The sequence below is a fragment of the Camelina sativa genome, chromosome 20 (assembly GCF_000633955.1).
Source record: "Camelina sativa cultivar DH55 chromosome 20, Cs, whole genome shotgun sequence".
NCBI classification, from domain to species: domain Eukaryota; kingdom Viridiplantae; phylum Streptophyta; class Magnoliopsida; order Brassicales; family Brassicaceae; genus Camelina; species Camelina sativa.
In genome coordinates, this window is record NC_025704.1 from 5310086 (window position 1) to 5323662 (window position 13577).

The 13577-nt window shown below is 35.9% G+C and overlaps 3 protein-coding genes across 3 annotated transcripts; 2 read left to right on the plus strand and 1 right to left on the minus strand.

Annotated features, from left to right (window-relative positions):
* LOC104769442 (17.6 kDa class II heat shock protein-like) lies at positions 6136-6875 on the minus strand. Its single transcript, XM_010493657.2, has one exon. The coding sequence runs from the start codon at positions 6768-6770 to the stop codon at positions 6306-6308; it is 465 nt and encodes a 154-aa protein (XP_010491959.1). The 5' UTR covers positions 6771-6875; the 3' UTR covers positions 6136-6305.
* On the plus strand, positions 7200-10268 carry LOC104769443 (omega-amidase, chloroplastic-like). The gene is made up of 10 exons (XM_010493658.2): positions 7200-7511; positions 7607-7723; positions 7895-8119; positions 8510-8603; positions 8998-9072; positions 9202-9280; positions 9381-9396; positions 9595-9675; positions 9763-9845; positions 9930-10268. The coding sequence occupies exons 1-10, from the start codon at positions 7248-7250 to the stop codon at positions 10006-10008; spliced, it is 1113 nt and encodes a 370-aa protein (XP_010491960.1). The 5' UTR covers positions 7200-7247; the 3' UTR covers positions 10009-10268.
* Positions 12549-13575, plus strand: LOC104772225 (protein BIG GRAIN 1-like D; the record flags this gene model as incomplete). Its single annotated transcript, XM_010496861.1, has 1 exon — positions 12549-13575. A coding segment is annotated over exon 1 (942 nt), but the record flags the coding sequence as incomplete, so codon positions are not given.

The following is a 13577-nucleotide window of genomic DNA, read 5'->3' on the forward strand; positions in this document are numbered from 1 at the left end:
ACTCTATATGTATGGACCACTTGAATTGCAGTCCATTAAAGGCCCATTTTGAAAAAAAAAAAAAAAATATTGAAACGACAAGGGTTTGGTCGTTGAGTGAGGCCGTATATATGTATAAGCGTAATCATCTCCCTCTTCGTTTGGACAAAAGTAAAAACCTAGTCTAAGCCGCCAATAGAGAGAGAGAGAGAGAAGAATTGTTGAGAACCAAAGGCATCTACCACCACCGTAGCTACACCGTTAGTCACCGTCACACACCGGAGACACCAGAGATTGTCACCGCGCTCAGCCTGTGCTGCCGTGTGAAACGTCTTCACCGAAAAGGTAAGATCCGTGAACCAAACCTGAGAACTATGTTGTGTTTCATAGATTGTTGGAACCAATCTAATCACCAAGCTTGAACCACCGCAGATCTGTGCTGCCGAGTCCTCCACTTCGCCGTTCAGTTCGTCAAGGCCGTCGAGAAAGGTTGCAGAAAGAGGTAACAACGAAGCTTTACGTCTCGTGTTGTTGTCGTTGTTAGGTTTTTCGTTTATAGCTAAACCAATACTTAACCAACTAAACCAGAAAATTATGGAACGTACGTGCATGAGTTGTTTGTGGTGTCATGCATGGTTAATTACGTACGTTCTCGTTGACGATGGTTAATTAAATATTGGTGGATCGTGTATTATGGCTGGTTTAGGAGTTGGTATTAAATCGGGAGCATGTGATTGTGGAGTAAATTACGGTGTTATGAATTATTAGATTGTTGGTTTGATTTAATTATTAAGCTACATCTAATTAATTTATTTGGGAAACACCAACACAATTAAATTGGGTTGATAATTAGATTAAATCATGGATTATTATTGGAATATAATCTTTGATGTTTAATTTAACCATTGCAGATTGAGGTTGTTGTTGGATCGGATTCTTTCGTTGCTGGCTTCTACTTGAGAATCAACCAAATTGCTAAGATGAGGGCGGGATTTGCGGAAATACATTGGTTACTTTCTAAGCATAATTTCATGAATTGCTTGTATAGGCTTGGAAACTATGTGATTGGTTATGTCTATTATTTGGTATTGTGTGTTATGATGTGATGACTTGATCTATGATAATAGAAGTGTGATGACATGGTAAAATGATATGATGCATGATAGAATGAGATGATATACACAAATGATATTGATGTACGATGATTGATGATATGAGATTATATGTTGGGACACAAACATGAGATTTGTTTTGTGTCTCGAGATGGGCAAACCTGAGATTGGTTTTGTGCCCGGTGTTTGGACGAACATGAGATTTGTTTCGTGCCGTGTGATTGGACGAGCCTGAGATTGGTTTCGTGCCATGCTAAGCTGATGAGATTTCGGTTTAGCATTGTTTGTTGATGAATGCACAAAAATGATTGATATGAGAAACATGGTTTAAATATTATTAATGTGTACTAGGTTGAGATTATGTGAAACCGTTATGCTTGCTAGATGTATATCAAAAATGTGGAGTCTGATTCTATGCTATGCAATTATTGTTGAATGTGAGTAGATTGTCGTCATTGTATTCCAGTGGGCAGTGTTGACCCCCTCACTAAGTAATTAATTACTCACCCCTCCTTTCTATTTATTTTTCTCAGGTTAGTTGTGTTCATTATTTGAATTTTAGAGATTGCGGTTTTGAGCCAAACCAAGAAGTCAACCCGTTGACCAATTCCGGATACCGAATTCGGGTATTACAAAATTTGTTCAACTCTTTCATCTCCTATATTTAGTGGATGAATGAGTTGAATGTTATTCAGCCAATTTTATTCAACTCATATTTTTTTTAACTTGTTCATCCCTAATACAACCATTTCCACCCAAATACTAATAGATTTGAACTATTTATCAGATGAATAAACACAACATGTGATGAAGTGGTAATAATTTTCGATAACAACCGGTAGATTTTCAAGTCGATTAATTCATAAAATATGTGAAAAGTCAGGTATGTAAAGCTAAAATTTCTAGATTCGATATTTTGTAAATAAGTTATTTTAAAATTCAAATAGTGTATTGTCATATTTTGTTGCAAATTCCATATATTGATACTTCATTGTATTGAGATGAACAAGACCTAGAAAGATACACGTATGATTTATCTTCTCTCTCTTCATGAACCGGTTTGGGAAAATATGAGTTTAGTAGATATGGACATCTCTCTCCACCACTCTTTTTATTTGTTTATCATTGTCAACAAAATTTGTTGTAAACGTTGTTTGTAATACACTTGTGGAGAGTGGGTGTTCACACTTGACACACATATTTTTATATACGAACCCAATAATATAATAAGATCTCAAATGATTTGCACCTAGAAACCGAAAGAAGGGAGTGTGAACACGTCAAGGAAGTATCGGACATTGTTTAAGTCTAAAATGTATTTGGCGGTGTGGAACGTTAGGTGGCCGATGGAGACTTTTGGTCCCACGCTTTGTTTCTTTTTCTCTTCTTCTTTTTGTGTTTACTTGAGTTGCCAAATGAAGGCGTTTTTTAGCCGGTCTCTCTAGTCTCTCTACTCGTAATATTTACATATTATAAATTTTTTATAACTAACATCACATAGTGGCCTCTTCCACCCCGCTTGGATTCATGTTATTTTTTGTTTATTCCGAAAATTCACAAGTCAAAATTAAAACTAATCTTTTAAATCTACAACTTGTGATGTGAACTTTCTGGTGAACTAGAACAAGTGTGAATGTGATCTTTACGTTAGTCCTTTACAACATAACAAAGCACGCAATAGAAAGACTCTTTGTAGGGTGAATAGAGAATAGTTTGGTTAACGAAAAAAATTGTTTACGTCGCTTTTTTCGAAAGGCTCACGTTTTCTTGGATTTTTTTCAGGTTATGTTTGTAATATAGATACAACTGATTAACATCTACCAATCAATCTAATTTACGCATTGAACCATTAAGTCAAATTAACAAAAAAGATACAAAACTTTTAGTTAAGTGATTTGTAAATATGTACTTAAGTGATAAAAATTAACAGAAAAATATTGAAGTACTTTAGACAAAAACAATTGTGAAACAGCAGAATCAACTGTAAAGTCGTCTAGAAAGAGTCACACCGATATTATAGCGAATACCTACAACTGTTTTATTAAGTTTGAAGGGTTTAGCGCGAAATTAATAGTCCACAAAGTAGGCGACATACAGAATACAAAGGACACAAAAGACTGATTCTTTCAAGACGTTTTCTGCTTTTGATGAATGATTAGTTAATTAAATTCATAGCAAAACATGGAATAAACATTTAAAACGAGACTAAATTAACATATGCTCTGGCTCTGCTTTTTTGTTTACTAAAAAAAACTATGAACCTACAGTTCGTATATCTCTTCGTAAACAAAAAAAAGCATGTGGTACCAGTGGTTTTAATTAGAAGATATCATCAGCGACCATTTAAACGAAATTGGAAATTCGATACGAGTTTTCTACAAATAAATACTTAATGAGATTAAAGAGAAATAGGTCCAAGAAACTAAACTATCAACGTATCAAACTCAGGGACAGGTTTTGTGGTAAAGAATATTATTAGGCTGTGCTGAGTTTTGAACCTTTTTTTAAGAATCCTTACAAAAGAAAAGTCATAGCTTTTAGTCACGCACTTATCGCCATGTCATGAACTTATTTGTTGCATCCCGTATCAATAAACGACACTCAGTGTCAATGTATCACCATCATCATTGAATCGAATTGTATGGGAAAATGAGGAACTTAAAGTTGTTCCAGGAAGTGGCAAGTATGTAGAGATGCCTCCTTTCAGTTACCTAATCGATGGGATTGAGAAATCAGATGCTAATTATCTATCTTCTCTTCGAGCTCCAGTCAAGCGTGTCAGAACTGAAGCTACATAAAATTTGCATGTTAGTTGATTCTGTAAGAATATTTGTACGTAGCATTCCTTGTATTAAAAATATTGAACCAATGCACTAACGATATCGAGACTCTCAGCAGTCAGGTCAACAGAATCAGCCATCATCATCATAGAGATGCCTATGATGGGAATGCCTCTCTCGAGCTGAGTTTCTAGCACTACGATGACCCCCCTACAATGTCCTCAAGAAACAATTTTTTTTATTTATTGATTTACTACAAATCATCATAGCGAAGCACACATTACAAAGAGTTTGGGTTAAATAATTAAATACCTAGTATGTATTAAATACCTACAAATCATCATAGCATAGCTTTTTATACGTTGGTGCTCTATTTATGGTCCAATATGTATAATTTAATAAGATACTTGTAATTGATGAAGTTAGTAGTAGTGTTAAAATTCTTACTCCATATGCGTGTTAACTAATCTCCAACAATTCATTGTATTAATAATTGATAAACAAAGAACAATATGGAGAAAAGCTTACCAAGAAGTGTAAAGAACAATAGGGTTGGTTACCATGATGGTAGAGTTAGATCCTATGAGCCTGACATGCTTGAACGCCGTGTTGTCGCTGCACTTCCTCAGCATTATAGAGATTTTTTTAGAATTCAACAGCTTGTTCGACTTCTACGGATGGAAGGCTATCATAAGTGGTATGCAACATGTCGAACGCTTGCCAAAACGAGTGAATAAAATCCTTAAAATCCAATTGAAGCTTTTTATTATTATTTTTGTACGAAAATATATACATTAGTCTGTCCACATATATTAAATTAATATAATGAAAATGCTAACGGAAAACTATTATATAAACATATATTTGGTTGTGTATAATCCAAAATTTATCTCCATTTCTAACACTCAATAGTTGTTTCTTGTCTAAATTAAACTTGTCATTAATATTCATCACCTCAAAGGTGAAAATGTAGTGGATGATGACACTAATAATTGTTTGAAAAGAAAAAAAATGTGAAAATTATCAATCATCAACATTATTCACATAATCAATGAGTAAATATAGTCACTTAGCTTTAGAACATTTTCAAAACATTATGTTGTTTATCCATTTCTCATCCATCTCTTCTTTCATATATAATTGGGTTGTTGTTTTCTTTTCAAATATAACAAATGAATGTAAACATTTGTAGTGAGCACATTATGTTTTCATAATTTTTATAAATATTTATCAAAAGTATTGTTTTCCGATTCATGCAATTAATTACCTTTAAATTCGAAATAATTATAATGTTAAGATAAGATTATAGTCAAAGCAATGGACATGAAATTGGATTTGATTGATATATTACTTTTTTTTGTTAGATAAATTAACAACAAATATAAATTGGATGGACTCTAAACAATATGTGAATCGAACTGGTTATGTTATCTTCAATTTAACAAGAATAAAACATGATCTCTAAATCCAGTACATCTTTGTATATGCTTTGATGGCAAAATTTTAAGTCAGTAACAGAATAATTTGATTTTGAATAACATGTAGTATTAGGCCAAAAATTCCAAACCGGTGATGGAATAGCACATAATTTTGCAATCAAACCAGAAATAGATATCGGTTTGGTAGATTGCTTTTGGTTTTAGTGGTTTAACATTAAACCGTCAATAAAAATCCCCAACGAAGAGTTACACATCGATTGAAATCAGATGTTTTTATTTTCTCGCCGACGCTAACAAATCTCCCCCGCGGCAAAAGGAATAAGAAGAAGAAGAAGGCTATGAAGACAATCAGTCTTCGGAAGGCAAACACCGTACCACTGTATGCCGCAAGATTCGTGAATAGTGCTATTCATAAAAGCTGGTGAAGAAAGATTTTAACTCTCTGCCCAAAACTTGATTTGGCTTTAGTTTCCGTTGAAGGATTTTGCAGATTTTTCATCTAAACAATAAAGTTGCATCAATAAGACTGATAATTTAGATTCCATAATACTACAAATGTAGTAAATGAATAAACCATTTACATTATCCAAAATACAATTGCTTAAGTTGTGCAAAACAGAGGATTAGGTCACAAATAAATCATTTGAAAAACAGAGGAATGACCAACTGCTCTGTTACAGTGTTACGCTTTAATCGTTGACTTGGGTATAACAGAACTCTTTTAGTCAGGTTGTACAATGTAGCCGTCATGTCACATTAGCAACATATCAATTTGTGCCTCATAGGCATGGGTGTTTCTAGAACTTTCATATAAAAACTTTCTTTAAAAAAAAAAGAACTTCATTGATTAGAAGATCATACAAAGAGAAAGATGAACAGAGAAACAACTTATATAATCCCACATTAGAACCACACACTTATTGCTTCACTCCCATTACATCCATTACAAAACCGAAAACAAAACACAAAACACGATCACAGACAAACAAAGCTCATCAGGCAACTTGAACCTGAATAGTCTTCGGCTTCTTAGGCTCAGGAGGAGGAAGTTTCTGAACAGTAACCTTTAACACACCGTCATGACAAACAGCAGAGATCTTTTCCAAATCAGCATTCTCAGGCAACTGAAACTTCCTCATAAACTTACCCATCCTTCTCTCCATCCTCACATACTTGACACCTTCGTTCTCTTTGCTCTCCCTCTTCCTCTCTCCACTCACCACAAGAACGTTCTCGTTCTCTACCTGAACCTTGATCTCGTCTCCTTTGATCCCAGGCATGTCAACGACGAAAGCGTAAGCGTTCGGGTGCTCGATGACGTCAGCTGGCGTAGCAGCCATTGCCTTAGCGTCTCGCATGTAAGCTCTTGATGGATTGTTGCGAATCTTCTCGTTGTGCTCTTCAGGGACTTCGAGCATGTCTTCGAGGATTGAGATTATCGGAAACCTTCCCAAATCCATTGTTAGTTTGTTGTGTATTAGCTTTCTTGATTCTTGAACTTCTGATTCTTGGCTTCTTTTCTTGTTTGATTGATATTTTGATGAAGAAGTGTGGAAATTTATATAGGAGTCGAGATGGATAGTTTCTAGAGTGATGTAGAAAGTGATCGTCTTGGTCTTTAGAACAGCTTCGGTATTGTTCGAGAAACGTCTTGATCGTTCTGGTTCTTGTGATATTTGTAACGCGGCTTTTTGTTATAATGTCTTATATGGGCTTTTTAATTTGGAGTACCAAGGCCCATTTGTTTCTGTTTCTGTTTCGGATATCTTGGTTTAAAAGGAAGGTGGTTAATTAATTTATCCGGTTTGGTATTGGAATTTAATTTTAAGACGGTTGAACCGGGTCAGTACGGTGGATTAGCTTCATGACTCATGATGGCTCAAAAAGCATCGTTATCATCTATATCAGAGAACATCGGACAGGGGGTCTAAAGTGAAATGAAGTCAGCAGTTTCATCGTCACTCTTATTCAATTCGAAGAATCTTTTCAAACCTAATCCTCTGTCTTGTTTCACCCTTCTCAACTCCAGTTTCATCCCTAAGCTATTATCACCGAGATCGATCACTAATCACACCTTAAAACTACCATCTTCGTCAACATCAGCTTTAAGATCCATCTCTACCTCCATGGCTTCCTCTTTCAATCCTGAAAAGGCCAGAGTTCCCTCTGCTCTTCCCTTACCTGCTCCTCCGTTGACTAAAGTTAGCTCCTTTTTTTAATTCTGTTTTCAAATTCTTGATCTTTTCGATCAGTTATGCATTTGATTGATCTTCGTTTCCTGGATTATATATTGTAGTTCAATATCGGATTGTGCCAGCTATCTGTGACGGCTGACAAAAAGAGAAACATCTCTCACGCTAAGAACGCTATTGAAGAAGCTGCTTCCAAAGGAGCTAAGCTTGTTCTCTTACCCGTGAGTTAGATTAATTGACATTGATCTTTGGAATGTTTTTGTTGCTCTTGAATTTGATTGTTTTTGCCTGAAAGAATTTGGCTTTTTATCTCTTTGTTCTTTATGGGTTCAATTGTGATGTTCTCTGGTGATGAAATGTGTATAAGCTAGTGAATATGGGGTTTGTTTCAGGAAATTTGGAACAGTCCTTATTCCAATGATAGTTTCCCAGTTTATGCGGAGGACATTGATGCGGGTGGTGATGCTTCTCCTTCGACCACAATGCTTTCTGAAGTTTCCAAACGTCTCAAGATTACTATTATTGGTGGCTCTATTCCAGAAAGAGTTGGGGATCGTTTGTATAACACTTGCTGTGTCTTTGGTTCTGATGGAGAGTTGAAAGCTAAGCATCGAAAGGTACAAATTTTTGTTTGATACAGCACTTCTATTTCAAATTTTCTTAGAAGAGTATTGAACTTTCCTCTGCTTTAGGCCATAGAATAAAAAAGATGCTATTCGTACTTCTAAAATCTTGATTCATCTTTTGAGATTTAAAGGCCATAACGAACCCAACCTTGAGAAGATTTGTAGTTATTGTAACCAGTTGACTGGATCTACGAACTTTAAAAAGTAACAAGAATGATGTGTTAATTATGTTCTGGCTCAAGTTTCTTCCTCCACTAAGTCTAAGGACTACAGATGGAGCGAGATAATAGCCTTAAACGTGCATGCTTATATTATCAGTTCCCAAGACAATCTGTTCTTGATTGTGTTTGTACTTGATTTTCTTTGGACTTGTGCCTACAGATACATTTATTCGATATAGACATTCCCGGGAAGATTACTTTTATGGAATCAAAAACGCTTACTGCTGGAGAGACACCAACAATCGTTGATACAGGTTTCAATCTGGTTTTGCAAAATATGATTGCTAAGCTATTCATAAACAATCATGTATCTTACATAAAACTTATTATAGTACTATCTAAAAATTATTGGGCTTAGGATTTAAGATTTTAAAATCTCCAGTTAGATGTGGGATCCTCTTAGCTCAACGGTGAAATGATTCACTTTCATGTTAGCCTAGTATTTACGAATGATCATGGAGAAAGGAACTTGTTCACCAATAATATTAAAACGCTTTTAAGACTTTGCCAACTATTTTGACTTGGGAAATGTCTTTGTTCAGTATTCAAGTCATTGTAGGACAGTTCACATCACCTCTCTCACTTTCTAGTACTTGAGAGAAAACACTTAAGCGGTGCATTGCTTGAAAATAAAGTTGGTTGTTGCAGATGTAGGGCGTATAGGAATAGGCATCTGTTATGATATCCGGTTCCAGGAGTTAGCTATGATATATGCTGCAAGAGGTAAGTCTTTTATTATTATATGCTTTATCCAAAATGGTCTATTTCCTACCTATCTTTTTCGGGTCGATAAATCGTTTTAAAGAACCTCATCAGTCATCATCACCCACATGTTTGATTTATTAATTTCAGGGGCTCATTTGCTATGCTACCCGGGAGCCTTTAACACGACAACTGGACCATTGCATTGGGAATTACTACAAAGGGCAAGGTACATTTCACAGTCTAGTAAAACTTGCTTGGCTTAGTTAATCAATAGTCGTATATGGTTTAATCACATTGCTCACTGGATCTGTTTTGTTCCGTTTCAGGGCTACGGATAATCAGGTACATGAGCCAAAGTTAAACTAGTATTGATAGTTCCAAAGAGAAATACATTTTTTCTTGATGAATTAATAGAAAACCGGTGTTTCTCTTTGAATTATCAAAACAAATATTTTTCTTCTGCTCTCTGGAATTTGTTCTGTATTGAATCTATCATAGTCATGGAGCAGTTGATGAAACTATATGTGCTACTTTCTCTAGTTATATGTGGCGACATGCTCACCGGCCAGAGATTCAGGAGCTGGCTACACTGCATGGGGTCACTCTACTCTTGTCGGGCCTGTAAGTGCTAAATACTTTCTGTATTACTTGATTAATACTATTTAGTTGAGCATTAAACTCGAACTCATAAAAATTAACTGAAAACAGTTTGGAGAAGTATTAGCGACGACTGAGCATGAGGAGGACATTATCATAGCAGAGATTGATTACTCTATCCTTGAACAACGAAGGTAATCACAACTTTCCTGGTTTTGATCAATCCCATTATGATCTTATTAAAATCCGCTGATTGAGTCTCGCTTTTCACATTGTAGGTCAAGCCTTCCGCTAAACAAACAGCGTAGGGGAGATCTTTACCAGCTTGTAGACATACAGCGCTTGAATTCTAAATGAATGCAGCAGAAACTGTATATCTGAATTCTCTGTTTCTGAGAGATGTGCAGGTTGTGCACAACTTCGTTGATCAGTCAATTCTCTGCAAGATATAAGAAACTCGGTCTTTGAGTTAAATTGAATAAAATAAGTCTGCTTAAGATAATGTCAGACTCCACCCACTTGTGCCATGTGTTGGTTGTTTATAAACTTGAATGCATTGTGGTCATAAATGTAGACTTGTGTGTGATTCGCAATCCAAAAATAGCATTTGACTTTGATCACAAATTCACAATGTATATACTATTTTGTGAGTTTCTCAGTAATTGTCATTGTCTCTTTTAAAACAACTCATATTAGGATTCCGCAGCCATCATATTCAATCTCAAATACTTAGATAAAATGTGAAGTAATTAGAAATGGTGCTGAACTCTTTCAGGTCAAGACGAAGATCTAACCATGGTGTTTTGCTACACCAAGATTTGTAATATGTAGTATGTATATGTTTTATAGATGAGAAGAAGAAAACAGTATAGAGAGAGTTTCTCAGATTGGCTCTTCCTCCACAAGTGGATATAAAAGATTGAAAACGATAGAACATAAAACATTGTCAGCGTCTACTACTACATGATTTTTGATGATCCGTGGTTATTGTTGAATGATAAATGACCGGACGACAAAATGCAGTTACACTTACAACAACAACAGGCTTTACAAGATTTTACACAGTGAGTGTGTGGTTTTCATAGTCTTCGGAGGAGACACGTGGCCCAAACCTATTAGGGGTAAGAGAGTATAGTAGAGTGGTCCATATACTCACAAGCGCTCACAGGGGGACTCTCTGCTAAAGAAGAAGTTGCCGTACGCGTGTGGGAGGCCGCACGTGCTATGGACCCCAAGGCCATGGTGCTATACTTCACGTGCCAGGTCACGTGTGGGACTCCACCACAACATCACCGCGTGAATAAATGAATGAATCTTCTTCTTTTGTGTGTCAGCTCTAATTGTCTCTCCCTGACCAGCTGAATCTCTGACTCGCCCGTGCGAATTGTTTTCCCCTTTAATTTCTGTTTATCTCACACATCCCTAAAACTCAAAATAGTTGTTGTTTCCATTATAGTAAGGTTCATTCCTATATTTAATATCAATATTGTGTTAACACTTCTCTTTTTTGTTGGTTGTAAATTGTAAATCTGTTGATTCAAATCTATCATTTCAACCTCACTTTAGCAAACAAAACCTTACAGTTTTATTCCTTTTACTTTATATTTTTTTTCTTTTTTTCCTTTTTAAACGTACAAGTAGACATTAGTGTTTGTTCGTATGTCTACTATGTAAATAATACTACTATCTGACAAAAAAAGAATTGCGACATTGTATTTTTTAAACAAGGGAAACACGAATATTTGTTGTTTTCATAAAAATCAAAAAAGAAGTCATTTTTACGTAAGTTTCAGTTTTGTACTATATACAATATCTAGTTTGATTTAAAAGGGTTTTGTAATTGTTAGATTTTGGTACAAGTATAACATGGTCCAAGACTCCAAACTAGATATAATATTTACGGGGGACTCTTCGAAACTGGTTGTGATAAGGAGATATCAAATGAAAAAAAAACATTGGCCGAAGTGTGACAAAGATATAGGAATCGAAACAAGAAGAAGACATAAGTGTTTTTCATTAACAAAAAAAAAGAAAGAAAGACATAAGTGTTTATGAAATGAGGAACAGTGAAGGAACAAGAAAGGAAGGAAGCATGTGAGACTGAAAAAGACGCAAAACAAGTACAATACCTTAACCAGTCCTTGTCGACCCAACCAATGGGTAATGGGGGTGTAAGAGACACTTTGCTTAAATTTAAAACACAATAATCGTTTAATTTAATTAAGTCCCTACTTGTCTCTAATCACATCATTTTCCAATACCCACCTACGTTCCAAATCTGTATAGACAATCTGAGACAATCCCTTATGATCTGGCTACATCTATATATAAACTCGGTGAATACTAGTTAAGCAAAAAACTTGTGATAAAAAAGTTAATTTTCTAAAAATAGATCATTGTGTGTTTGCAATGTTCTACGTACGTCTAGTGTGTTCTTATGGCTTATGTTGTTCATGACACACCATGTAATGATTCCTTGAGAAAACTATATGTGTGATATTATTTAGTCAAAAGTTTGGTATATGAAATGATAGCAATAATCAGTTGGATATCATTTAGTCACCATATAGAGTTGTGTCTAATATGCTTGACTATAGATTGGGTTTATTTAAGTTCTAGCATTTCGACCTATGTGCGATATCTAAGATAAGTTTTTGTCCACCAAATACTTGCATAAATCATTCATCTCGAAATCATTAGTCCCTTCACATTACGAGGAAAATGACATTGGAGAAAATACTATTAGGTACATTGCACACATAAACAAATTGAAGAATCATCTTTGTGTGGTCAGTGGTCCATCCCATATGGTTAGCATACGTGAACTACACGCGCCGAGATCGCCGCTTATATATATACAAGCCATCTCTCTCTCTTCTAACCTCATTCGTCGTCGTCTTCTTCTTTCTGCTAAAAAACACAAAACAAAACAGTTTTAAGAGATCTCTCTTTTGTCTCATCTTCTTCTTTCTCGATCGAATCATGCATAAATCCAAAAGAAACCCGTCATTCTCCTCCACTCTCCTCGACGAAATCTACAATTCCATCGATCTTAAATCCCAAAAAAACCAATCTTTTGTCGGCTCTGTTAACACTAGTACCAAAAAACAGAGCATTGTCTTCCGATCGGTTCCTGACCGTAAGATCCACCGTGATCGATTCTTTGGCTCTGTGTCGTCTTCCTCTGATTCAAACTCAAGCATCTTCTCATCTTCCGACACCGAACTAACTCACGGTAAGAAGGTAACTTCTTCGTCCAGACCGTTATGTTTCGGCCCTTCTAAGACAAAACCAAGAAAAACAGAGGACAAGACTCTGTACCACCAAAACAGAGCAGCCCGAGTGTACGACGACTACGATTACACCTCCGACGTCTCCAGATTCACGAGACACGACGAGAACTGGGAGCATTCGAGAACAAGAAGATCCGTTAAGAGCTCTTCCGGAAACCTCAAGAAGCCCAAAACCCCAGCTTCACCAGCCGGACGAATCGTCAACTTCATAAACTCGTTGTTCAGCAACAACAATTCAAAACAGTCCAATGCTGTAAAGAGCTATCCGAGGAAGACGAGTTACGACGACTCAGCTTTCGTTAGGAAAACATCTAATGATTATCATTCATCTACTACAACGTGTTCTTCAGCTTCTTCTTTCTCAAGGTCTTGTATGAACAAAAGCTACGAGAAATCATCTGACCGTATCAAACGAAACGTTAGGTTCTCTCCTGTCAATGTGATCGTCCCCGAGAGCTTTACAAACAAAGAAGAGGAATATTTCAGTAACGTGAGGAAGTCGGTGAAGAAGAATGTGGAAGATGGAGGGAGGAGATCAGTGGAAGAGATTGCGAGAGAGTTTTTGAGAGATTATCACAAGAACCATGAAAACAGTTTGGTCAAGAATAATGATTTTGAGGATTACGAAGATGA